Source organism: Hemiscyllium ocellatum, chromosome 14 (assembly GCF_020745735.1).
Source record: "Hemiscyllium ocellatum isolate sHemOce1 chromosome 14, sHemOce1.pat.X.cur, whole genome shotgun sequence".
NCBI classification, from domain to species: Eukaryota; Metazoa; Chordata; class Chondrichthyes; order Orectolobiformes; family Hemiscylliidae; genus Hemiscyllium; species Hemiscyllium ocellatum.
The window spans coordinates 25,720,899-25,748,571 of NC_083414.1; the positions used below are offsets into that span (position 1 = coordinate 25,720,899).

The window sequence follows — 27,673 nt, forward strand, 5'->3', positions numbered from 1 at the left end:
TTCATGCCACATTTCATGTCTATGCCCTAGATCCTTTTCTTTCTCTATCCATCCAGATATTTATTTTCTAAGGAGGATACGACCTCCCTATTGTTTGATGCTAACTAATACTGGCTACAAGCTAATGTTAAAATTGCGCCCGGTGCATTCATGTGAGTGTTGTTAGTAAGATGCTTGTCAATTTAATAATAACTTTTAATAACTCATCTCCATCTTCGAAAGAAGCACAAAATATTTATTAAAAACTGCTGAAAGTGAGATGATATTTATAATGTCACCTAACTCTGAAGTTAAAAATTAAAGGAATATCACATCACAAATTGCCACTGAACTTTTAGCAGCACTGAAAGACTCACAAACTCTGAGAGTGTACTGTAGAGTAGTGAGTAGCAGACAAGCTTGTTTTTATTTAATTATCAGTTGGTTCAGCAGTGTCTTTGCACCTCTGGACCTGCGCACAAATCCAGTGCAAAATGATGTTGAAAGTCTCCTATCTTTGAAGAGTGAATAAGGGTCCTTTGTGAAGTGATTTTGAGCAGTCTCAACCCGGTTCCTGGTGGGCACTCGTCCACAACACAAATAGAACAAGTTGGCACAATGCTGATGTATCGTTCTATTCATGACCATATCTGTTGTAGAAAAATCACATTGGTGATATGGGATGCTGTTCAGAGCTGCAGATTCATTTCAAGAATAATGAGACGTTAACTAAACTAATACCCTAAGCTCAAGGCCAGTCAAGATAGGTAAAACATACTGGTTTTCCTAGTGATGCCACAGCTCATGAAAGAATTTCTAGGTTTGATTAGACATGTTGCTGCCTGAGTATCTTCAGCAGTAGCTTCTTTCCAAACCTCTACCACCAAACCGAGCCACACCCTTCACAGTGCACTTAAAGATATATGGTCACTTTTCCTTCTTTATTTTACTGAAGACAATCAACATTTCCCACAACTACTTTCCGTCTAATGCTGCAGTATATGACTGCCTTCATTCAGGTCTCCAAAGCACTAATATTGCCTAAGACTTCATCATTAAATAGCAGATGAATCAAACTTGTCCAAAACTGTGCTGTGTATCCTTTTGTGCTTTAAGTCCCACTCATCGATTACTCTCGTCTTCACTGGTCGACAATTGATTCCTTGCTTCCTCTATGCATTCGTAGTGAAATTATTTCCTTTAGTTCCAACCGTGACCCTCTGCACTTTATCCATGTAATCTTCTCTAGCATTCAATTCAGCCTCCTCAAACTTGACACATTTCTGTCTCCCAGTATTGTAATTCTCACTTCTGTGCATCGTCCCATATTCGGTGGCAGAACTGGAATCCATGCTGTGAAATTCCTTCTCTAATCCTCTGCCTCAATATTTATCCTTCTCTCAGTTGTTTCACTCTGTTCTTTCTGTCTTTTACTTCAATTAAAAACAAAGCTGCTGAAAATCAAGTTATTTGACCAAGTGTTTGACTATCTTCTCTAATCTTCCCATCCTTGTGATTGTGGAGAATCACCTGATGAAGGAGCAGTGATCTGAAAACTAGTGCTTCCAAATAAACCTATGGACAATCTGGTGTTGTATGATTTTTAACTTTGTACACCCCAGTCCAATACTGGCGTCTCCAAATCATTTTCTTTGCAGCCATTTTGTGAAATGCCATGGAACTTTAAAGGTACAAAATAAATAGATAATTGAGCAAATATTATAATAATTGGAGGCTAAGGTAGTAAAGTGTACTTACAATTGATGATTTAACTGCAGATGATAGAGTAGTATTTGGATTGTTGGAAAAGTGCTTGATGAAGGAAAGACGACATGGGTTGAATGAATATTAGCATCTGTATTAGTTTATGTTATAACTGACCAGTATTGATCTGGTTTGTCAGTTATTATTTGACTCATCCTTTCACCCCTTAACTAAGCTTTTGACATAAGTGGAAAGTAATGGATAGAAAACGTCCTGAAGCAAAAATTAGAAATGTACAGCAAATTAGTTGTCAAAGAAGAGGACAATTAAGATTTCAAATGGAGCTATTAATTACAGTAGCATGGAGAATAATGGTTATTTCTTCCAGGATAACTGTTTTCAGTGTATTGATTCGCAACTGTAAAGCAATACAAGCTAATTTGTTTGAGAATTTTATTTAACCCTTTGGTTTATTATAAATGATTAAAGTCGGCATTTTGCTTTCAGAAAAGTAATCCATGTGTGCAGAAAGATGAAATAAAACTAGATTAAATGGCTTGGAATGAAGACATTATCATGGTATTGGTAGATAGAGAGTAAAAAGAATTAACCTTTTAAATTGATACGTCATTTGATACTGACCTAGCAGCTGCATTCAGTCTCCAGATGTGATTATTAATCTGGAGCTGTTTATTTAATTGAAGTTGTACAATGCCAACTAAAATAAACTTCTTAAAATTATTTTATAATGTCAGTGCCATATTTGTCAATGTTGTTCTAAAAATATATTTTAAACTGTGCAAGAGATTAGATTATTATAAGTTCTTGGCACTGGTGTCTTCGGTCATTGCTGTTTTGAAAGAGACCAAGTCATTTCTTGGAATCCTGTGTTTTGATCGTGTCCACAGGGCACCGTTTCTAGGTAGAACTTAGGAAATAAAAGACAGGAAGAGGCCTTGCAGCTCCATTCGGAAAGGTTGCAGCACTTTCCTGTTCAAGGCATATATCCCTTTTTGAAACCCAAAATCCTTAAGACATTCCAAAGCTAGCCTGGCACCTGGAGTACATATTTACATGTTTGCCAATTTCAGCACCCAATTCATTAGCAAAACATTTGAAGGTTTTATTATTTAGAGCGGAACTTTGCCCTGCTAAGTATTTTGGCCCAGATTTTTCCAATGCCAGATAGTTTGCAATGTAAATTTTTGCAATGTGGATGCAAATTTTGCGCTGGGACTCTGCAGAATCTCTGACTGATAGCAGACTCCAAAGGAATTGCCCAGCAAATTGCAAACTCCTCTGGGCAATTCCCCTGTTTCAGGAGCCCTCTGTAGTTATTCATTTAAATCAAAGAATTCAGAATGTTCCACTGTTGTTGAGTAACTGTTTACTCAGGGAAGGTTAGACTATGAAATATCTAGCCTAACTCCTGAGTACCATTAAACTGACCCCCAATTGACCATGGGCCTGTTTCTTTCCCCCCACCCCCGCCCCTTCCCCTCCCAGAAATGCATTTCCTATTAGCTAAGAAGTTACCACGATGTAAGACTATTAATTTGAACCTTTCAGATCAGAAGAGTTTGGTTTGACCGCTGGAGGGATTATTCACAATTGTGAAAGTCAAAGCTGAGTTGAAAGTGGAGTCATAGTTAGATAGGATTGTGAAGAAGGCATTTGGTATACTTGCCTTTATTGGTCAGAGCATTAAGTAAAGGATTTTGGAAGTCATGTTGCTGCTGTACAGGACATTGGTTAGGCCACTATAGGAATAGTGTGTGCAATTCTGGCCTCCTTGTTCTAAGAAGAATGTTTTGAAACTTGTAAATCTTTTCTGAACCATTTGAAGAATGTTGCCAGAGTTGAAGGGTTCAAGCTATAGGGAGAGGTTGAATAGACTGGGTCTATTTTCCTGGAGGGTCAGGGGCTAAGAGATGACCTTGTAGAGGTTTGTAAAATCCAGGGGGTAAATAGACTTTTTTCCCCCAGTGTGGGGGAGTCTAAAACTAGAAGACATAGGTTTAGGGTGAGAGAAGAAGGGGGACTAAGCACACAGAGGATAATGTGTGTATGGAATGAGCTGCCAGAAGAAGTGGTGGAGGCTGGTATAATTATACCATTTAAAAGACATCTGGATGGGTATATGAATAGGAATGGTTCAGAGGGAAATGGACCAAATGCTGGCAAATGGGACTAGATTTATTTCTGATATCTGGTCAGCATGGACGAGTTGGACTGAAAGCCTGTATCTGTGCTGTAATTTTCTTTGACTCTAAGCTGTGCAAATGCTCAAGGAGTACCTACCAAACTCTCAAGCCTGGGTATTGAAAGAAACGGTTAATTCAAACCCATTGCTTTGATAGTGAAGGAAGTATTTCTGATATTTAAGTACTGCAATGTGATGGTTTTGAGAAAGCGTGATTGTGTTATTATTGTGTTTCATAGTCTTTCAAATTGTAAATATGAAATAGCTTGGTTTTTTTCTGTTATCTTTCTTTTGCATAACAAACTTCTGTTTCACTGTCAAGACTAAATTTGCAGCATTGTGAGCTTGTCAAGCCAGTAATGCCATGAACTGGGATCACTGTAACAGGGACATGAAGAATGGGATCAAGGGAGGGCCTCAGCCCTTCAATTTGGCTGCACTATTCCATAGCATCATCAATGCTACTGCTTCAACTACGACATTGTGCACTATTCTCTATCCCATGTCCCTCGATTTCCTTGCTATCTAAAAACTATTGATTCCTGCCTTGAATGTTGTAAATAAGTATCCACAGTGCTCTGGGGTGAAAAGTTAAAAAGACTTCCAAACATTTGAGTGAAGACATTTCTCCTCATGTTGCGACCTCGATAGCCAACCCTTTATCCTGACTCTGCGGCCCTAACTTCTAGATACGCCTGGGTGGGCAAATATTCTCCCAGTATCTATCAGATCTGTGGGAATTGCAGAGTTCTTACTTATGTGGCCATATCGCTAGATTTTATTCTCTCTCAATTTTTTCTCAATAAGGTAATTTTCCTAAACACTGCAAAAGAAAAGCTTCATCTATTCACTCTTTGGTGGTCATGATTTGGAGATGCCGGTGTTGGACTGGAGTGTACAAAGTTAAAAATGACACACCAGGTTATAGTCCAACAGGTTTGTTTGGAAGCACTAGCTTTTGGAGCGCTGCTCCTTCATCAGATAATTGTGGAGAATGAGATTGTAAAACACAATGTATAGCAAAAGTTTACAGTATGATGAAACTGAGATTATATATTGAAAAATTCCTGGATTATTTGTTAAATCTCTCATCTTTTAGAATGACCATGTTGGTTTCGGTTCTTTCATATGTAAATTGCAAAACTTTTTTTAAAAAAGTTACATTCTCAAGTGAACTTTAACAATTGGTGTCATGCTGGCCCAGAAAAGGGATTGAAGGTGTAAGCTCCCTGTGAGGCTGTCTGTGCCACAATGTTAAAAATCTCACAGTACCAGGTTATAGTCTAACAGGTTTATTTGGAAGCATCTGGTGCTGTGAGATTTTTAACTTTGTACACGCCAGTCCAACACCGGCATCTCCAAATCATGTGCCACAATTTGCACTTGCAGAATTACCTTTTACTTTGCTCAAAAACTGCATGAATCCATGTAAGATTCTGTAAATCCATTTTTTAGATTAGAATCAGTCTAGCACAAACAGCCTCACACAGGGCAGCTCACACCTTCAATCCCTTTTCTGGGCCGACATGACACCAATTGTTAAAGTTCACTTAAGAATGTAACTTTTAATAAAAGTTTTGCGATTTACATATGAAAGAACTGAAACCAAAATGGTCATTCTAAAAAATGAGAGACTTAACAAACAATGCAGGTCTTTTTCAATATATAATTTCAGTTACATCATACTGTAAACTTTTGCTATAAATTCTGTGTCTTATAATCTTAGTCTCCACAATGATCTGATGAAGGAGCAGCGCTCCAAAAGCTTGTGCTTCCAAACAAACCTGTTGGACTTTGACCTGATGTTGTATGATTTTCAGCTCTATTCACTCTCATCATAAGACAATTTTGGCAGTGCAAACATCAGTTTAGTGAATCTTGGTTACATTTCTTTTGAGAGACATTCATGTTTCCTTGTATAAGGGCATCACTGTAGAGTCTAGACTATTCTGGAAGTTCAAAAATGACTCTTTTTTTTAAAAAAATTTATCCGTCCATAAGATATGGGTGCCACTGGCTGCGTAAGCAATTATTGCCCATCCTTAATTGCCCTTACAAAGGTGATGATGTTTGGCTTCTTGAACTCCTGCAGTTAACACGGTATAGGTGCATTTGTATACTTGAAGTGAGTTTCAGGATTTCAACCCAGTAACAGTGAAGAAATGGCAGTACATTTCTATGTCAGGATGGTGAGTGATTTGAAAGGGAAGTTGCAGTTGATGGCATTCTCATATAGCTACTGCATTTGTCCTTCTAAGTGGCTGTACTTTTGAAGGAGTCGCTGCAGTATATCATGTAGATGGTCCACACTGCTGCCAGTGTGCATTGGTGATGAAGGGAATGAATACTGGAAATGGTAAACGGGACACTAGTCATGTTGGCTGCATTGTCCTGGATGGTGTCAAGCTTCTTGAGAGGTTTTGGAGCTGTGCTCATCCAGGCATGTGCAGAGTATTCCATTACAGTTCTGACTTGTGCCTTTGTAATGGTGAACAGGCTTTGAGAAATGAGGCAGAGAGTTTCTCACCGAAGAACTCCCAGCCTCTCATCTGCTCTTTAACCCATAATATTTATCTGGCTAGCCCGTTGGTAGCTCCCAGGATAATAATGGGAGAAAGGAATTTCGCAGAAAGTAATCCATTGAATGTCAAAGGGAGGTGGTTAGATTCACTATTGGTGGAGATGTTCATTGCCTGAGATTTGTGTTTGTTATTTCCATTTATCAGCTGGAGCCTAAACGTTGTCCAGTGTACATATGAACATAATCTGCTTCAATATCTGAGGAATTGCAAATAAAGTTGAAAACCATGCACTCATCATTAACATCCATTTTTGTTACAATGAAGGCTGGAGGGGTGCTCTGTCATTCTAGTCCTCCACCGTGTAAAACAGGAAGTAAGACATTTTTCAATCACCAGGATGACTAATGAAGTACCTTATTGATATCAAGTTTTTAAATGAAATGATCTATCAACTAAGTTTCTTAATATATACGCACTTTTCTTTTATTCATTCATGGGATGTGGGCATCACTGGCTGGGCCAGCATTTATTGCCTATTCCTAATTACCCAGAGAGCAGTTAAGAGTCAACCATGTTGCTGTGGGTCTGGAATCACATGTAGACCAGACCAGGTAAGGATGGCAGTTTTCTTCCCGAAAGGACATTAGTGGACCAAATGGGTTTTTCCAACAATTGGCGATGTATTCACGGTCATCGGCAGATTGTTAATTCCAGATTTTATTGAATCTAATTCCACTATCTGCCTTGGCAGAATTTGAACATAGGACCCCAGAACGTTACCTGGGTCTCTGGATTAACAGTCCAGCAATAATACCACTAGGCCATCACCTCTCCCGTTTGAGTTTATTAACAATCAAAGCTTATTCAGTGAAGATGCGATTAACGTAGTCAGTAATGTAGGAGTAGAAATGCCTATGCCTCTAAGTATCTCTAGAACACGTGCACAACCTTCCCTTTCTGCAGGAAAAAGGAGCAAATGAAACCGATTATTCTGCAGAGATTGGCTTCCGGAATAAAGCACAGAACAATTGGCTTTCTTGAAGGCAAAAGGGTAAAGTGTAGGATGTTCCAACATCTGTTGCTGTAATGTTCTGGCTGGTCTGGCCAACTGAACAACAATTTACAGTTGTCTGCAAAGTCTCTCAAACACAGCTTGCTCAGGAAATATAATCTTGAGATGGTTTTTCAATCACTTTCTCAGAAGAAACAGGCAGATTTCACCCTGAACTGATGTAGAAACAGGAGCAATCAGATGTGAAGCATGTTCTTAGCAAGTTTTCCTTTCGCACAGCGAGGAAAAACATAAATCACTCCAAGCTAATGACTTCACAACCAGCTGCCACAATAACTACAGCAAAGCATAATTTCTAAGTCTATTCCTGAGATGCTGCCTGGCCTGCTGTACTTTGACCAGCAACACATTTGCAGCGATAATTTCTAAGTAGCCTTCTTTTAAAGAAATTACCCCAGGTATGTCCACAGAAATTGAAACCAATTTTGTTTTCCACAATCCTTCAAACTTTAAATCCTCTAAGCGATATTAAATAAAAATTGCATTCAAAGCAGCAATCATCAGAGAACAACCCTCACTTCTGACTTTATGATAGAGGGAAAGTCAATGATGAAGATGGTACGGTCTAGTAAGATACGCTGAGAAACGCTTGCATTGATGTCCTCATACTGAGACTGACCTCCATCAATAAGCACCTTCTTTTGTGCTAGGTATGACCCCAAGCATGGGAATGTTTCCTCCTGATTCCTATTGACTCTAGTTTTGGTGTATCTTCTTGAATCTGAAAAAAATATGGGTAACAGAAATCAAAGGTCAACAAACATGCTCGATATGATAATCCACATTCTACAGCTGTACAAAAGGTGACCACAGAGATGTTGGATATACTGGCTGTTCCAGTATAGCCACAACATGGCGTCTACTTGCGATGTGGACAATTGTCTAGGTATATCCTTTCTCACACGTCCAACCTGGCCAATTACCAATTGAGAGTTTACTCTTGATATCAGGAAAGTGATAGAAAAGTAAGTAAAGGCACCACAGTCCTAGCAGACTGTAGGGCTTTTCTCTCATTACACAGAGGCAACTATGGTGGTTTAACCTGAGGATCACACCCCACAGCCGGTGCAGGAACCGTACTCACCATCACTCTGCATTGCAAACCAGCCAGCCAGCAAACTGACCCAACCAACCCCTTAAAGTGATATAATGGGGTTACTGACGGTGCCAGCAAATGGTACCTGCTCAATAATATTCAGTTTGGGTTTCACCATGACCACTCAGCTCCTGATCTTGGTCCATACATGGGCAGAAGAGCTGAATTCTAGTGACAAGGCAATGGTCATTATCCTTGATATTGAGGCAGCATTGGACTTTGTTTTTTTACAGCTGTAGATTTAAGTCCCTAGTTTTGGAAATTCTGATTAATTTTGGCTCTTTGTATTATCCTGGATCTAAAATAGTTTGTTTTCTACTTGCTCCTTTGTCATACTGATGTGAAAAATCTATCTTGAGTATATTTCACAAATTTATCTTCCTTACTATTACTGTAAGTTTGGTTTGCCCAGTATATACAAATTAACATCTCGTGATGGCTTTATTATCCTCTGAATTCCTAACTGATATTCTGCCCAGAACTATAATTACTGCTCCAGGTTCTAAAATCTACTCCTGCTAGTGTTTTTCTTTTGCCAGTTTCATACTTGCCCTCTTTTTTTTTGAATCTCCACCTAAAAGAATTCGACATCTGATTTTCAATTATCCTTTTTCTCTAATGTCTTTATTCTCCTCCTCCATTTTCTCCAACTGTTCTAAGAGTCAATTATTCCAAAAATACTTAATTCCCAACCTCAGCCACAGTGCTGCAATGGCTCCATCTTGGCAATTTTGATCAACCTATTAATTTCTATTTGTTGTATAAATAATCTGATTTGTTGTGAATGTTTCACACCCTCTTTAGCTTTATTTCTTTTTCCTTGCACCACTTCTGTCACTAATGCACCATTACTTTTGTCAGTTTTGCTTCTAGACACACTCCAGCTCTGTTTAACTGGAGCCTCTATCAATAAATAGCTTCTTCGTTCCCCAGTACTGGTGCCACTACCTCATGAATCAGACATGCGGAACAGGAGTATGTGAAGAATTGAACACACTTTCAGGTTTCCTATCAATTGTAAAATGGTCAAGCATTTTGGACCAAGAATTATTTGAATCACCTACATCGCTGGGCTTCTCCCACTATGTTATCTGAATCCACTATGTTATCCCAAATCTTAATCTGCGCATCCCCTGTTGCACAACAGATTTCAGTTTTCCATTTTTTTTTATTGACTTGCTTGTCTTGTACAAGCTCTTCCTTGCTCTGGATGTGGTCCAATTTTGAAACAGATTTGAGACTGTCGCCCCTCCTGTCAGCTCAATCCATTCAAACCCTCCATGCTGGCGAATAAAAGAGACTTTGCTGCCAACAGTCTTGGATGGATTAATTTCTGGAGACATAATGAATGGACGGTTTCCATCCCTGTTTTTTTATAACAAGTTAAGGTGCCTCTAAACCAATTTAGATGAACTTTTGAATGTATAAATAGAAATGGAGAAACTGACTTGGCATGCTTCACAGAAGATGAATTTCACTTTTTATCAGCTCATCGCAAAGTTAGCAAACATGCTGCCTGCATATCCCTTGGAATAGCACATCTGTTCATTTCACATTCCTTCAATGGGAATGACACGCACATCTCTCATTCTCTCTGAGGAACAGACGAGCCTGCCTGGGATCCCCAGGATAGTTAATGCACATTTCGCAGGTCCCCAGGATAGCTGATGCATTCCACTCATGAGCTCCAGTTCATATTGCAACTGTGTGTTTCTGTCACTCAAGTGTAGTCATTTTCATATGAAGGTTGAATTTTTGTGATCAATACTTTTGGCCAACAAACATGTGGTTGACTTTCATGCAGGGATGGATTTAAGAGTATTTATAGTTAAAATGCATATTTGAGTTGGGCCTAAAATGTAAACCAAATGGAGGAATTTTTTTTTTTAAAACCAGCAGCACAAAAGAAATAATTAAATATTAACATTATTTTATAACCTATTTCATCCCACGCAATGTGTAAATTTGACAGATTAGCTACAATGTTTCATGCATCAACATTTCATAAATTATTATTCTTGGTACTGGTAAGCACATACGATATGCCACATCTTTAAAAATGAAATTTTAATAATATTGACATTGAATTCTCTCCATGCCTCTTCAATCCATTGACGCAAGTTGCTGTTGAGGATGCTTGCAGATTTCTGCCCCAATAAATGTTTCCTGACCTTCCAACATGCAAATGCTTCACATCTTTTGGGTAATGTCCTTGAGGTTTATTTACATGCTTATCCAGAGGCTGAATAATACAAGTAGTATCAAGATGTTATAACCAAGTAAGGGTGACATTGAAATTTTGAATTGGATATTTAACTTCAGAAGACATTTGCTAAATTGATGGGTGTGACATGAGGTCAAGAAAAGACAGAAAGACCAATACAACAGGCAAATGGTGATCATGTCACCACCAGTGCAGCATTTGCACATCCTCTAAAGTTGCTATGTGAATTAATTTTCTTTCCTGCTTTATTGCGGATATATGAATGCCCTGTTTAATCATTCATAGCAAAATCATTCGATTCACTACGGTATATGCTGACAAAACTGCTTATCTATTCAAAATACTTTCACAGAGCTCTCAAGTTGCAGTGTTTGAACAGGCATTCTGCTTTATTATTGTTGACATTTATTACATCTATTTACTAGTGAGAACAATGCAATCTTTCAATTTGCAAAGCAGGTAAGAATTTATTTCCTCTTGACTTGGGTCCAAAAACACTCATTTCATTCACATCCTTGCAATCAGTTATCATATAGTGTTTAATTAAAGATTTGTACCCTTTGGGAAACTATCCAGCAGGTGACAATGGTCAAAAGCTGTTGTGACCTAATTTCATTTAAAATTGAGCCTGGTTACTCCCACTTTTGTAAATATGAAATACGATGTAGGTACCTGCTTTGCTACATGGAGGGAGTGGGAAAGGATGCATGATATGCCAGGGCATTTATAAACTCATTTCAAAGGAACAGTCTTACTGGATGCAATTTGAAGTTTTTCTCTTTCATATCAGCATAAACTATCACGTACGGAGAGGTTTGTGTGCTCTTATCATTATCCTCCTGAAGTGAGCAGAAACTTTTTAATTGACATACTGACCTTGGTTTCAAAGTATTTCATTTACTTTCTTGTGCCTGAGTCAGTAGCCGCAGGCTGGGGCAGTAATGTCTGGCATTTCATTTGACTTCCGTGCCCTTGAGTTAGAAGTGAAGAAAATAGCTAAGTTTTCAACATTTCTTTATTTACTGACTACTAGGAAAGTGAACAAATGCAGATGTTCAGGTAAGAACTATTTTGGTCTTATAACCTGTCTAGTGTATAGCAAAGCATGGCCAGTTGGGTAACATGCTAGAGGTGGATGTGAAATTATAATGTACCAAGAACCAGCTCCCTAAGGAGTGGAAGAAATCTTTGAGAAAATATGTAGCTCAGGTTGATGATAAGTCTATAAGTTAGCTCACTGAGCTGGAAGGTTTATTTTCAAATGTTTTGTCAACATGCTAGGTAACATCATCAGTGAGAGTCTCTGGTGAAGTATGTCCCACTTCTCTATTAATAGGTCTTGGTTTCTTAAGGTGGGTGTTGTCATTTCAGGTTCCTTTTATCAAGGGAAGGTAGGTAGAATCTAAATCAATGAGTTTATTGATGGAATTCTGGTTAGAATGCCATTCCTCTAAGAATTCTTGTGCGTGTCTTTGTTTTGCCTGTCCGAGGATGTCTATTAAGATTAGAGTGGTGCTGGAAATGCATAGCAGGTCAGGCAGCATCAGAGGAGCAGGAGAATAGATGTTTGGGGCTGGAGCCTGCCTGAAACTTTGATTTTCCTGCTTCTCAGATGCTGCCTGACCTGCTGTGCATTTCCAGCACCACTCTAATCTTGACTCTAATCTCCAGCATCTGCAAACCTCACTTTTGCCTGGGATGTATGTGCTGTCCCAGTCAAAGTGGTGTCCTCCTTTGTTTGTGTTAAAACTAGAGTATTGCTGCCTGAGAAATGAACGTTTACAGAGCAGTTGTAAGTACGTTATTCATCATGATTAGATTAGATTCCCTACAGTATGGAAACAGACCGTTTGGTCCAACAAGTCCACACCAGCCCTCCAGAGTGTAACCCAGCCAGACCTATTCCCCTACCCTATCTTTACCCTGACTAATGCACCTAATATTATGGGCAATTTAGCATGACCAATTCACCTTACCTCCACGTCTTTGGACTGTGGGAGGAAACCGAAACACCTGGAGGAACCCACGCAGACACAGGGAGGATGTGCAAGCTAACACAGACAGTCGCCCGAGGCTGGAATCGAACCCAGGTCCATGGCACTGTGAGGCAACAGAGCTGGTCACTGTGCCACCCTTGTGCCGATGTAATGGTGGAAACTTCTTCAGTATATGTTGTGCTGCCTTCATATAAACCAGTCAAATGATACAATGCTCTAATAAAAGAAAATTTTACATAACTTAATTTAGCAAAAGTTGCCTCATACATCCAGGAGTTTGCGCAAAAGCAGCAAAATCCCTGAAATAATGGAAACAAGGCATTGTAAAAATCTAACAAATACCTAGAAATGAAAACAAATTAATGAATAATTGTCAAAGTGAATAAACTTAAGGAATTTTTTTTTTCTTTTTAAAAATCATCTTAATATTAAGCATAAGTTTGAATAAAAACCAGAGGAGCATGCTGTTTATCATCTGATCATTGGCATCAAAAAGCATTCTGTTTAGAAATATATTCATTCAATTATGGAAAAACTTTGCCTGCAGAATCTAGTGTATTGCATTTGATTTGACAGAAGAAATTTTGTATACAGTCATCATAATCAGTTATTGCTATGTGAACTGTGTGCATGGTCTGAAAGTATTAACTGCAATTACTGTTTAAACATCCAGCAATTTAACTGATAGTGGAAAAAATTTGATAAACTTATCAATAAGGATTCAAGATGCACAAGCTGAATTTTCACAATCCCTCATCAGGACGGGACTGATGTGCATGGATGAGACTAAGCAGCAAAGAATTATTTGCTAACGTATTGCAAACACCCATCTCTGAATTCCCAGAAAAGGATCACCAAACTAGAGTAGGTCAAGTGGCAGCATCTCTTGGTGGTGCCACCAAAACACTTAAAGTTAGGGTTCGTTCAGGACACTTTATTTCAAAAGCAGGAATACTGGCTTCTCCTCCTCTACCTGGCACTACTGAATTCATTTGTCCTAGTTTTATTGAGTTTTTTCATTCCATTTAACATAATGAGTAGTCCATCTGCAGTATACTGAAGAACACGAGTACAAATAATTGAATTTGAAGAGTTATAATTGAATTCGCCTTAAATGCAAATTGAAATAGAGTAGTTGGTCTCTGCTCTTAAAAATAAAATGGCAAGGCTTGATAGGCATACTTGGCTTCAGTTGCCTGGGGCTAGAGGCAAAAAAATTTCTTATACATGTTTGCATTGGTGATCATTAACCAATGCAATGGAATATCATATGCATGGACACCAAACTAATCCCGAATAAGGTACAGAAGAAAAACATTTGAATGGAACCAGGTACAAAACTTCAGTACTGTGGAGAAACTGAGATTGTTCTCCTTAGAGCAGGGAAGGTTAATTGGACATTTAACAGAAGTGTTCAAGAGTTAAGAGTTATAAACTATGGCCTTGTCAATTCCTTGCACAGTTGGAGCAAGGCATCTCTACTCGGGTACTTGAATCCTGTTGCTGTGAAGACCAACCTACTGTCTGCTGTACCTACATGCTTACATTTAGTGACTGATGCTCCTCCACGTCTTGGTGCACTTCCTGCTTTCCCAATTCAAATAATAATCATCCTGCCTGCTTTTGCTAACAAAGTGGATAATGATTTAAAATAATTGCAAAGGGCCAGGAGAGGGGAACAGCTTAATACGAATAGAGCAGGAGTAATTGGACAAAGGTCTGGCACAAGAATGATGAGCAAAATGACCTCTATCTATCCTATACAGTTCTCTCATCCTGGTGTAGGTTTGGACTGAATTCTAGTAGTTGCAAGGATAAATCTGTCTACTTTCAATTACAAACTGATACTGAAAGAATGGCTATAAGAACAATTTCCTGGAAAGCCACTCAAATAGTGTTTCAGTAACTTCAGATGAATAAGAGCAGGAAAAGCAAAGTGTTGCACTAAAATTTCAAGGTCATCCTTACGCTAGCAAGTTTATCTCAAGAATGATGTTTGGGCTGTTACTGTTGGTATCTATGTAACTGTGTTAGAAAGGAAGACTCATCTAGGAAACCTATTCCTACTGGATATGGTTGTCTGATGAAGATGTGATTGAGCAAGGTTCCCATAATGCAAAGGTCTGTTCATACTCATTGTTAATAAAGACCAGAAATCATACACCAAGGCAGAATGATTTAAATAAGCAATTCAAAGTATTGTATGTCAACGGTAAGATCTGATATTAGATCCTAATAACCTTATGCATTTGTTTTGGTTCTTACATCTACTGAATGGGGTCCAATCTTAGCCTTTGATAGAAAAATGGGAATGGAAGGCTTGTCATTTCGAACTTGTAGCGAAACAAAAGGGAGAGAACTTCAATTTCCCATTCCTTAAATAGTGACAATCATCATGTTCCCAACAAATAGATTGAATGAAGAGTTGCAAGTTTCTTATACTTATACAGTGAACTCCTATCTCTGAGTGTCAGCACATGATTCCTACAATAAGAAGAGGGAATTTTTATTTCTGTCTGTCCAAATTCTTTCAAATGCCAAGAGATATCTCAGTTTGTTTTTGCCTCTGTCATTTTAAATGGTGGAAGAGATTGCAAATATTATGTATGAATTCAGCAGCTGTTCATCAACCAGCTCGATGGAGCTAAAACTATCATGCTGATTAATTCAAGTGTAATAATCCCAAATTACTAGGATAGTCCAGCTCTACTGCTACTTATAATGTTTCTCAATCATACCTTCATCAGATGCTCATGTAGTCACACAGCACAATCTAATGGTAAAGCCTGAAGAATCTGCAATTAATTTTTAAAACAAATTCCTGGCTGGTGTGATACTTTGTTTTAATATGCTTGCCCACGTCTGAGTTACCGGTAATGTCGGGTTTGCTGACTCTGAATTTGATATCAACTGAATCAGCAGTAAAGGTGCAATGGTCAATATTGCCCCTGATTAGGGAGGGGAGCCTAACCAGGATTCTCCATCAATGAAGCAATCTAAGGGCCTAGAAATTTTACTGCGAGCAAGTTGGGTAAGCATAAAAGCACACAAAATGGCCACTTGGCCAGTACTACAACATAACTGCAATATGTGACACAGCATTGCTTATGCCTGCTGCGTTTGGATAGTCAGAGGCTTTTTCCAGGGTGCAAAAGTCAGGTGCAGGAGGACACACGTTCAAGGTGAGAGGAGGAAAGTTGAGGGGAGAAGTGCAGACAAAATCAGAGGGTGGTGGATGCCTGGATTGTACAGCCACTGGGGGTGGTGGAAGCACATTAGTAACATTTAAGGCGTATCTTTATAGACTCGTGAATGGGAGGCGAACAGGAGGGAATGAAACTTTGTATGGACAATAAGTAGCATGTCTAAATAAGGATTAGAAATCAGCACAGGCTTAGTGAGCCGAAGGGCCTGTTCCTGTGCTGTATTGTTCTTTGTTCTCATACGAGGTCAAACTAAAGTATAAATAGCCAAACAAAACATGTAAATAGATGAAGGGTTTTGAAGGATTGTATCAAAATGGGTTTATTTCATGTTCTGTGAGATACCTGAAATGAGTTTGGTTTTTATTTAGAAAAGGCTTGGTGAAAGGAATTTTTTGTTGTAAAGAAAAGATATTTCTGGAAGTCGTGTTGGAGGTTGGACACTATAGAAAATACTTACCTGGGTTTTATGGCTGTCATGCTTGAACAATGTTTTGCTTCGAGGTTGCTTCGTTTTCACATGGGGCTACAGCTAAAAAGCTTGCAGAACTAAGACCGCCTAGTTCATCTTTCCCCTGTTTCTGAAACGCTTTGTTGTTCCTCCATTGTGAAATCTAATTGTCCTTTTGAAGAATGTGGGAAAACTTCTTGGTATGTAGTTCCTGAGCAAGCTGTGTTTACCAAGACCCCAGAGAAAACTGCCCAATGATCATAAAACATAGGAGCAGAAATTAGGCCATGTTGCCATTGAGTCTGATCTGCATATAATCATGGTCGATAAGTTTCTCAACCCCATTCTTCCACTTTCTCCCTGTAACCTTTGATCCCCTTGACAACCAAGAACCTATCTATCTCTGTCTTAATATCCTCAATGACCTGCCTTCTATGTCAATGCATTCCATAGATTCACCATTACTCGGTTGACGTAGTTTCTCCTCATCTCCGTTTAAAGGGTCTTCCCTTAACACTAAGCCTGTGCCATTGAGCCCTAGTCTCTCCTGCTAATAGAAATATCTTGCCAGCTTCCACTCTGTCCAGGCCATTCGGTACCCTTTAACTTGCAATTAGATCCCCCCCCCGCCAATCCTTCTAAACTTAATCAAATATAGACCCAGAGTCCTCGAATGTTCCTCATACGTTAAGCCTTTTATTCCTGGGATCATTCTTGTGAACCTCTTTTGGACCCATTCCAGGACCAGTCCATCTTTCCTAAGATATGGGATCCAAAATTGCCCACAATTTTAAATATGGTCAGACCAGAATGACCTGTGTGTGTATGTCAGGGCATCAGATCAACAGGCTTCTGAACCTTTTTTCTGCTTATCATCCTTCAAGAACTGACCTTCATTGGCCATAAGATGTTTCCCCTACAGTGAATCTTTGCAAACAAATTGTCATTTTTGCCCTTTACCTGTTGTATGTGTTATTTGAGTTATTAAGAGAGGTAAGCATTTATATTTTCAAATCAAAAACTATGCAGTTTTGCATTTCATTTAAGAAGCTCTCTCTGTTATAATTAATCAAGTTTTATGTTAAAATAAACCTGGTTGGTGGATGTTTTTACTTCCATATTGAGTTTCAATAGATGAAGGAAGCTTGTGATTGGCCATATTGGAAACTGGGTAAAATGTTTAATTTAATGTTGTGACCCGTGGAGTAGTTGACTGAAGAGAGACAGTGTGCTCCTCCCATCTTGAGGTTATAACATCACAGAACTTCAATTTGAGCAATCTCACAATGCAAATGATGAATTGTGAATGCATCTTAGCCAGTATCCATTTACATTCCCTTTGAAGAGAAATCTTGCTACTGATTTGCAATTGCCTGTTCCTGTGCTGCCTTCTAAGATCAACTTCACCCCCAAGATCATTTGTCTGACCCATATTCCCAAGCATCAATGAGTCAAACCCAATTGTCAGCTTTTAATATTTATTGTAAGTGAGATGCAGTACATCACCCTTTTCTTGCACTTAAATATCATGTTATTCAAAAACATAAGCATGCCCTATAATCTGAGAACCATATTTCAGTATTGTTTATTTTCAGAAGACATTATTATGTATTTTCAGAAGGTCTACATAATAACCATATTGAAGATCATCCAGTGCAGATTTATAAACACTATAATTCTACTGAGACAAGTCCAAGCAATACCCAGCTCTCCCAACTTGTAGATCTAGTTATACAGAAAGCCTTGCTCTTAAAACATACATGCCACTGGAATTCTTTAGTTTTAATAGAAGCATTATTCCATCTTCTAAATAATAAGATCAACTTTTTTGCTTTGCAGGACTATTGTAATCATTGTATCACTTCCAAATATTTGTACAGTTGTATCGAATGTTTACATTTTAATCCTTGCCTTAAAGTCTTTTGCCGTGCCAAACAGTGTGAGCAAGGCGAACTGTAGGGAATCTGATTGCAGCTTCTTGTATACTGCTTTCCTAATTTTACTTAAACAGAAGTGAGAAGTAATGTATAAGAAAAAACTGTTTTATAACAAAGTAAAGGGCTAACTTAGGTGATGTATGCTTTTATTATTTTATTGGATTTGGGCATTGTTGCCAAAGCCAACATTGGTTGACCATCCCTGATTTTTTATTGAGAACTGAATGGTTTACCAGGCTGTTTTAGAGAGCAGTTAAGAATCACGCACATTGCTGTGGGTCTGGAATCACGTGTAACCCAATCTAGGTAAGGATTTTAGATGACCTTCCCTAAATGGCATTCGTGAATTAGGTGGGTATTTGCAACAGATGACAGTAGTTAAGTGGTCATGATTAGACAGCATAATTCCAGAATTCTATTGTCCTCCAGTTTAACCACTGCTACGGTGGGTTCGAATCCATGCCCAGAGAACATTAAACTGGGACTCTGTGTCATTACTGCTACGCCACAGCCTCCTTCATGACTTGATGGAACTTGCAGCTTCTTGTTTTCCACATAGTGATTTCTGCATCTGGGTTCGATCTCTGAGCTCGGAGTTGAGTGGAAAATGAGTCACTTCTATCTGAAGAAGCAGAGAACATTAGTGGGAGAGTTGCCCCAGGCCAGCATTGCAGACAAAATCTGATGTGGAAATGTGAAGAATCTGGCTGTCAACTTAGTTAAATCAAGGAAATGAAACTGTTGTGCACTCTTTTATTGGGTTTGTTGATTTGAAGAAAAATAATAAGCTTCAGAATGATTCCATTAATCTTGTAATCCAGACCTTGGACTTGAAAAATTTTTTTTAATGAAACACTGTTTCAAATGACTACTTAAATCTATTGCTATTCTCTATCCTATGCAGCCATATCCGATTTCATTGGCAAGCACTCCAACCATGCTATCTGCTTATCTTCCTACATATCATGTTTTTGTTTTCTTTATTGTTCAGTTGGAAAGCATGCTGGAATTATCATAAATATGTTGAGAAGCATATAGTCTGAACTCATCAATGAAGTTACACCACTTGTATTGCAAGCATGTAATGCCATGAGTTTTTCACAAGTTTACAAAATAATCAGAGATGAGGAAGATCATTCTGACCATCTGAATTTATTCGTTTGTTCCCCATTTTCCTAAGGTTTCAAACATCACTGATCCAACTGGAAATCTATTAGATTAGATTCCTTACAATGTGGAAACAGGCCCTTTGGCCCAACAAGTCCACACCGACCCTCCGAAGAGCAACCCACCCAAACCCATTCCCCTACATTTCCCCCTTCACCTAACACTACGGGCAATTTAGCTTGGCCAATTCACCTAACCTACACATTTTTGGACTGTGGGAGGAAACCGGAGCACCTGGAGGAAACCCACGCAGACACTGGGAGAATGTGCAGACTCCACACAGACAGTTGCCTGAGGCAGGAATTGAAACTGGGTCTCTGGCACTGTGAGGCAACAGTGCTAACCACTGTGCCACCATGCTGCCCACTATTGTCAGACATTGGGTGAAAAAGTGACAGGCACAAGGTCAAAAATGACCTTTACTAATTTGAATGTATGTCAATTTGTTCCACTTCTGCAAATTAATATCCTGGATTCATTTTTTCTATCCCCTTAGCAGTATTCTGTAAACCTCTCAGATGATTCCTGACTATGATGAAATTTGCCAAATTTCTTGTGTTTTTTCATCACGTGATGCATATGATGTTAGGGATCAGCCTGCTTAGTCCCCTGTGCAATGCTTCCAAGACTTTAAAGATTTTCCTTGTTTCTTGCCATTCAAGACTAGACAGTGTACACAATGCAACCAGAATGCCCTAAAGTTCAATCATTACCTTCTTTGATATATTCGCCTGTTTTAACTAAGCTGTTCAATTAGTTTTGCTGCTGAGTATTAATTGGATCAATGATCACCATTGTGTCTCGTAAGACTCCTACCTTTCATTTCATTCTGCATAGAGTATGTGTCTCCTGTTCCTTTCTCTGGGCAGTACTTTGCATTCTACTTTAAATTTCATCTGCCATTGTTCTATCCACTTATATATTTTACCCAAATCATTCTGCAGTTTCTACATTCTCCTTTTGATTCCACTTCCTCATCCTATTTGCTATAATCTTTAAATTTGTCAGGTTTCTGATATCTTTCAATCATATCATTTTTGGAAATTTGACACATTTCAACAGCACCAAAGGTTCATTTCCTAAGATTTATCCTCATTCCACAAAGCTTTGAGCAGAATTAACTAGAAGCATTTTAACGAGCACTTTGGAGGGTTATTACTTAAACTGAAATATGTCATTTGACATCTGATATTTGTTGCGGTGTCTCTCTTTATCCCATTACTGTGTCACAGTACAGTACTACCTATCCTTTTAGATCTATCTGCTAAACCATTTTACTACTTGCCTTTTGTCTCCAATTCAGAGATCATCCATTTATTTGTTGTTGACCTTACCCACTAAATCAAAGCAACCATTTTTCCAGTCCAGTCCCCATTCTAACACTGAACTCTTGTCTCACTTTAAGTCTCCCTTCTGTCATCTTTCTGCTTTCCCAAGCTTCTCGTTCATCTTGACTGAATCTCCTGCTGCTTGGACTCTAGTTCCATTAACCTTCCAGCTTCCGACTCTGTCCGCAATTTTAACTTACATTGGAAATGATTTCCTCTCGTCTGGAGTTGCCTGTCTACCTTTTGGAACTGCTAGCATTCCTGTCCTCTAGACAACTTACCTTTCATCCTGCTGTAGCCAATGGCTACTGCACTATCTCCAACCTCTCTCACAATTGCCTGTTTGAATTGCTAGGAGAAAGTGAGGACTGCAGATGCTGGAGATCAGAGTTGAAAAATGTGGTGCTGGAAAAACACAGCAGGCCAGGCAGCATCCAAGGAGCAGGAGAATCGACATTTCGGGCATAAGCCCTTCTTCATTCCTGAAGAAGGGCTTATGCCCGAAACGTTGATTCTCCTGCTCCTCGGATGCTGCCTGGCCTGCTGTGTTTTTCCAGCTCCTGTTTGAATTGCTCCAATCAACTCTTGCTCATCGCAATAAAGCAGTTCAAACAAAATCATTAATAGCATTCTCTTTAACTCTGGCCTTGACTCTTTGACTACTCTATAACTTGCAGCACATCAACTACACCATCCTTCCCAGCATCTATTGTCCTGCCCCATGAAACTCTCCTTGTTTGATTTCACACTTACTTACCTAGGCATTGCCAGTGAATTTTGAGCACTAGTACCTTTTCTCTCACTCAAATACATAGCTCCAGAATCAATGAAAGGGTCCACTTCTCATCTCACTCTTCTTTCTTACTTGAATGCACAGCCCTTGACAATATTATCCAAAATGATGGGATCATCTGATTTGCACGTTTTTTCCTCCTCCACCTCTCGACACTTTTTATTGCCACCTGTATTTCAACTGCCTGTCTGACTTACACATATATGAATAATAACGTCCTTGTACTCAACATTCAAATGATGGATGTTGTTGCTTTTTCCCCTTGCTGCCAGTTCTATCCCTCTTTTCGGTGAATGTTTCAAGATGAAATGGATTGGTTGCAACCTCACCATCTTACTCCTGTTCATTGTCTAATCCTGTACCTTGTTATTGCAAAAATCACATCAATAGCATCACCTCCCCAGTTTCTGCTTCAACCTTTTGATCACCCCTCTTAATCTCTCCTTTGGTTCAGTACTCATCGTTCACACATTCAGAGCACATTTATCTACAATCAAAGTGCAATACGTACGGAAGCATCTGCTGCTGTTCTAGGACTTTCATCTCATTTATATCAAAGCCCCTGACTTTATTTGGGATACATTGAGAGAGCTCCAGCATCAATTGCACAATCAAAAGATTCATTGTTTCTGTGCATCTACATGTCACAGATTGGCAAGCATTGTTTTATGAAATCCAATAGAGAGAACAGTAACCTGGTTTTGTGTAGATCAAAAATCAGTCAAATTTTGGTTCAGAAACTAACAGCATTAATTTATTTTTCATGAAACACTAGGTGTTTCATCTGAAATAACAACATATCAGAATTAAGTCTTCGTATCTTCAAAGCTGATGGCAGGTGTGTGCTGCTGTTCTGGTTTGTTTATGTACGGGTCATGTCTTCATTATCAGCAGCAATGTTCCTGAATTACAAATCTCATTGAACTCTCGCCTGTCATTACCTGCAGCAAAACAAAGTGTGTGTCCCCAGGTGCAGTCTCTAACAAAAGAGTTAATTCTTTTCCTTAAGTCTAGCTTGCTTTGATGCCACCTGCATCTGTTGGGCCTTATACCCTTTATCCACAACCGCTTATCTTCTAAAGAACTTGCTGCCAGGCTCATTTCCAAATATTTGCACGTCTCAAATATACGAAACCATAGGTAGTTGATGTTACTTAAAAGGTTTGTCTGGAATAAAGACAGACTTTTTTTTATTTTCACTAATAATTGCTGTGTATTTGATTCCTAAATACATGCCCATTGTTTATTAGAACCTTTTAGTTAATTTTGTAAGTACCATACAGATAGCACTTTAAAAATGGGGAAACACTACTGGGTATGTTCTGCATAAATTCAGTTTTTAAAGACCCTTTGCAGTTACCTCAGTTTCTGCAGCAGCTCAGAATAGTTTGAATTGTCTGTTATTGACCACCACTGTATTAGTACTGTCACAGTTAGCAACTGGTTGCAATCACTTAAGCCTGGTCCTGATTTTCAATTCCAAAATTTTCGCCACTACCAACATTGTGTCCTGAACAAATATATTAGATTGGAGTTACTTCAAAGGAATGAGCTGCTGCTATTAATCTCATCAATGCAAGCTGCAGGCACATGTAACATTAGGTAATGACATCAGTGTTATGGCTCAGGGCTTCTCCTAACCCACACCTCCTGTTTTCAAAGCAGGAAGAAAATGTTTTCATAAGCAGCACAACCTTTAGAAGAACTCAAATCTGTGTCTTTATATGTGATATTGGCAGCATAGCGTTAGAATTTCTCCTTAGCTCTGTGACATCACACTGAATGTTTAGAATGCATCATGTCTTCCTACTAAAGATAGTAAATAGCAATGTCAATTGTTTACTTATAAGCCGGTGATGATGGGTTTCTTTACTGTAAGATAGCTCATGTTATGCAATACTTAGAAAATGTTAAAGATAAAATCGGTTCAAGAATACTTAAAATGTCCTTGGATGCATTTTGATTTATTGTCACATGTAACTAAGTATAGTGAAAAGCTTTGTTTGTGAGCAATACAGGCAGATCATAATAAGCAAGAACATCCCGATTATAGGGTGAAAAAAAACTTAGGCAGAATGAAATGTTCAGGTTATATTGTACAGGAGGTGCGCCAGGCAAGATCGACATTAACAAGTTCAACATTGTTTGAAGTTAGAGAGTCAATTCATCAGTCGTATAATGGCAGGAAAGAAGCTGTTTTTGAACCTGCGGGTGTGTGTGTTCTAGCTTCTGTATGTTCTGCCTCATGAAAGAGGTTGTAGGAGAAAATACTGGGATGGGATGGGTCTTTGATAATGTTGGCAGCTTTTTCATGGCAGAGATAGGTATATATGGAATCCATGCATGGGAAGTGTGGACTGCTATTTGAAAGACTGTTTACCCACCAAACATCTCTAGAGTGACTTTTATTCTTGAGACACATGGCTACTGTGCTATAGAGTAACAGCCAGGAAGCAGTGGAACTAATTTGGGAATTAAGGTTTTGTTTGTGTTAGAGCAGCTGCCACTAATCTTTAAAGGCACCCCTCTGTATTGATATTGGATAATGTCATCTTCTATACACCCAGGCATTTATGCTGAACATTTTGCCCCCATTACTCTATGTACATTCATCTTCCCTCAACACACAAAGCACTAGGTTAGGAAAAGACTTGCACTGCACCTTCAAAGGAAATAAAAGAAAATGTTGTTTTTGGGCTTCTTTCCAACAACCTAGTCTGCAATGTTTATGATCTTTTTAGACTCTGAATGCACAAAGAAGACTTGCTGACTCGTCAAAAATCTGAATAAACTTGGTAAATGGTGTGTCATTGCCAGACCACTAACACAAGACAGAGACTCTTCCAAATTGGATCTTCCTGAATGCAGTGTTTAAAATTGTTTTACCCTATCTACTAAATAATTAAACGGTACTAATGAAATATGATAGGTGGCATTAGTTAACTATTGTGAATGCATTTTAAGTCCATCCGCTTGTGCCAAAGAACCTGTTTCTGTGCTGTACAGTTCTATATCCTTCAACTACAACTTGACACAAGATAGATGATGGCCTCAGTTCATTACGAGTCTTCTACCTTCAGCAATATTTTCCCCCTTTACAAAAGCAAAGGCACACTTTTATTAATCCTTTATTTGAACATTTCTCCTTTGTTTGGGATGGAATGATAGTCATTTACAGTGCTGTATTCTACAGTGCCACAGATTTGTTCACAGATTTTTGACTCTTGACAGGAAACAGACTGTGAATGCTTTGTGCATCCTGAATTAATTCTAAGCTAATTTATTTCCTGTTTTGAACATTATTTGACTTATCTGTTCACAGATGCCATTTGAATCTGTCTGCATTTTTTTTCAGGCAAGGAATGAATGCGTTGTGTTCCTGCTATTTGAATCTAATTTATATTTTTGCAAACACTGTTGACTTTGTGCTGATTAATAAGTGCTGTCAAATTGCCTTTCTTGATCTATTTACAAAGCCAATAACACTGAATAAAGAAAAATGTAACTCATTGACAATAAGTGCCAGAGAACCTGAAATAGACAGAAATCATGTGGGTTAAATTTGCAGATGAGACTAAACAAGGAAAGCCAAGGATCCACAGAAGAACCTGAACAAATTTATTAAATGGGCAGAACTGTGGTGTATTTGAATACAACACCTAAAAGTATATTATTGCACATTGCATAAACACTGTGCATGTTTTATGACTGGTGCCAAACTCGCCAGCAGAGATGCTAAAAGAGACCGAGGAAACTCTATATTTACCACGTCCACTTATTGTGGGCAGCAAACAAAAGAAACGGTGTGAACTTTTTTATAGAGTAGAATCCCTACAGTGTGGAAACAGGCCCTTCAACCCAACAAATCCACACTGACCCTCCAAAGAGTTACCTACCCAGACCCATTCCTCTCCGCTATTATCCTATGTTTACCCCTGACCAATGCACCTAGCCTTCACACACCTGAACCCTACGGACAATTTAGCATGGCCAATTCGCCTAACCTGCACATCTTTGGACTGTGGGAGGAAGCTGGAGCACCTGGAGGAAACCCACACAGACACTGGGAGAATGTGCCAACTCCACACAGACAGGCACCCCAGGCTGGAATCGAACCAGGATCCCTGATATTGTGAGTCAACAGTGCTAACCACTGAGTCACTGTGCTGCCCATGGATTGCTAAAGTAGTAGAGGCACTTAGAGCCAAAGCCAATTAGCTCAGATTAGCTTGTACCTCTGGTACCTTTTAGTTCTGGTCACTGGCCATAAGAGAAATGTTGAAACGCCTTAAGTGATCCCTAATGCCAGGATTGAGGTACGAGAAAAGATTAAGAAAGATTCTGAGTCTTCCAGAATAAAGAGAAATGAATGCTAGATATGTAAAATGGCCTAGAAAAGATTAATCATCTGTAGAGCTATTTCAGATTAAACCATCTCTGCAAGATTGGTCTACTGGCAGGAAAAACTGAGTGAGCCTGTTTCTTGGCTTGATTTTGGATCTCAATACAAAAGCTCAATGACAATTTTTCTATTAACATTTAAGGGAAATGTATTTTCTGATTGCAGATATGGGATATGAGTGATGACGAAAGTTTCTGAGGAACAGTCTGTAACCTGAAAGGAAACTGCAAATTGAAGAACAAATCCAAGACCTGTTTCCAGCTTTTCAGAATCTTGAAGTGCAATAACAGCTGCCCTGTGCAGGTCATGGATTCTTTGTGATGATGGCATTCAGCTTAATTAAGAAGCAAGTTATCTCCCAATGTCATTTTGGAATCAAAAACATGCGAATGTTCCTGGCCCTTTCATCCAGATCACAAATCTGGAGATTATGATGTTAGCATTAGTGATAACAGCAATAATCTAAATCTTTCTAAACCGAAAACTGTTCCATGTATTTGAGTTCTGTGTATATAAATACAGGTCTGTCTGAGTAAGAATGTTTCATTTAAAACGAGTTGCTCTAACACAAATATTTTGTTAAAGTTGTTTCTTACTTTTTCTTAAAATTAAGGTTCCACTATCTCCAACCATTTTTGACTGTAGCTTCCCAGTTTTTTTTAAATCATTTTCAGTACAGACAAATAGTTTATGTCATGAATTTTAATTAGATATGAAATTTATCATTTCAGCTACCAACTCCACTTCCATTTAAAATGTTCTTTTGTATCGAACTGATGTTTGTTTCCTGTCAACGCGTTTGTTATATGCCTGAAGCATCTGTATTGTGTACATGCCGGTGTAATCTGCATGCAACACTTGCTATCTTTTACACAATTAAAAATAATTTAACTGAGTTCACACTCAAACATGTCTCGATATTTAATTTCACAGGAGTGAGAAGGTGAATCTGTATAAATGTACCAATAACTCTTGTTTAGCTTTCATCTCTGTCAAATGAAAGCCAAAACGAAGGCTGGAATACCGATACCATCCAGTCACTTTCCATGTTAGTTTAGTATGTGACTGTTTGGATGCAGTCATTTCTGCAACTGGCCTGATTTCTCTTTTTCCAATTCATTGGCTTGAAGATGATATAGCAAAAAGCTTTAATTTTTAATAGCTGGCAATATTAAGAACATTCGCTTGCAGTGTGCTGGAGTGCTAAGAGAGCTTAATTAGCATATTTAGCTGGTACATCAAGATTGATGGAATGACTACCTACTGCAGTTGATTCAATGCTGCTATCAGGCCAAGTCATTGTATCTAGTCAAGGCCATCAGTGCTACTGTCAATATTTATTATTTTAAACAATTATCAACCACAGATGCTGAAATTGTTTAAATCTCCTTATTGTTGCCCTCATAGGCAAGTCTGCTAAGAGCTTTGTGTAAACCTTAAGTTTATCTTTGCCTCAGTCATATAACTTGTGATTGCACTTTGAACCGCTTACTCCAACCGTGTGCTGGAGGATAATGGATAGTGGAAGCATTTATATAATTGTTCACTATATTTCAGATAAATACACAAGTGTTAATGGTGAACCCATTGACACT

General features: G+C 38.6%; 1 protein-coding gene across 2 annotated transcripts in view; it reads left to right on the forward strand.

Moving 5' to 3' along the window:
• Positions 1-26,965, forward strand: part of atg7 (ATG7 autophagy related 7 homolog (S. cerevisiae)) — a 137,801-nt gene extending 110,836 nt beyond the window's left edge. For both annotated transcript variants that reach the window (XM_060835145.1, XM_060835146.1), the window contains one exon: positions 26,244-26,965. In XM_060835145.1, the coding sequence (XP_060691128.1) occupies positions 26,244-26,276 (33 nt within the window). In that variant the 3' untranslated portion in view covers positions 26,277-26,965. The remainder of the gene's footprint in view (positions 1-26,243) is intronic.
• The last annotated feature ends 708 nt before the right edge of the window (positions 26,966-27,673 follow it).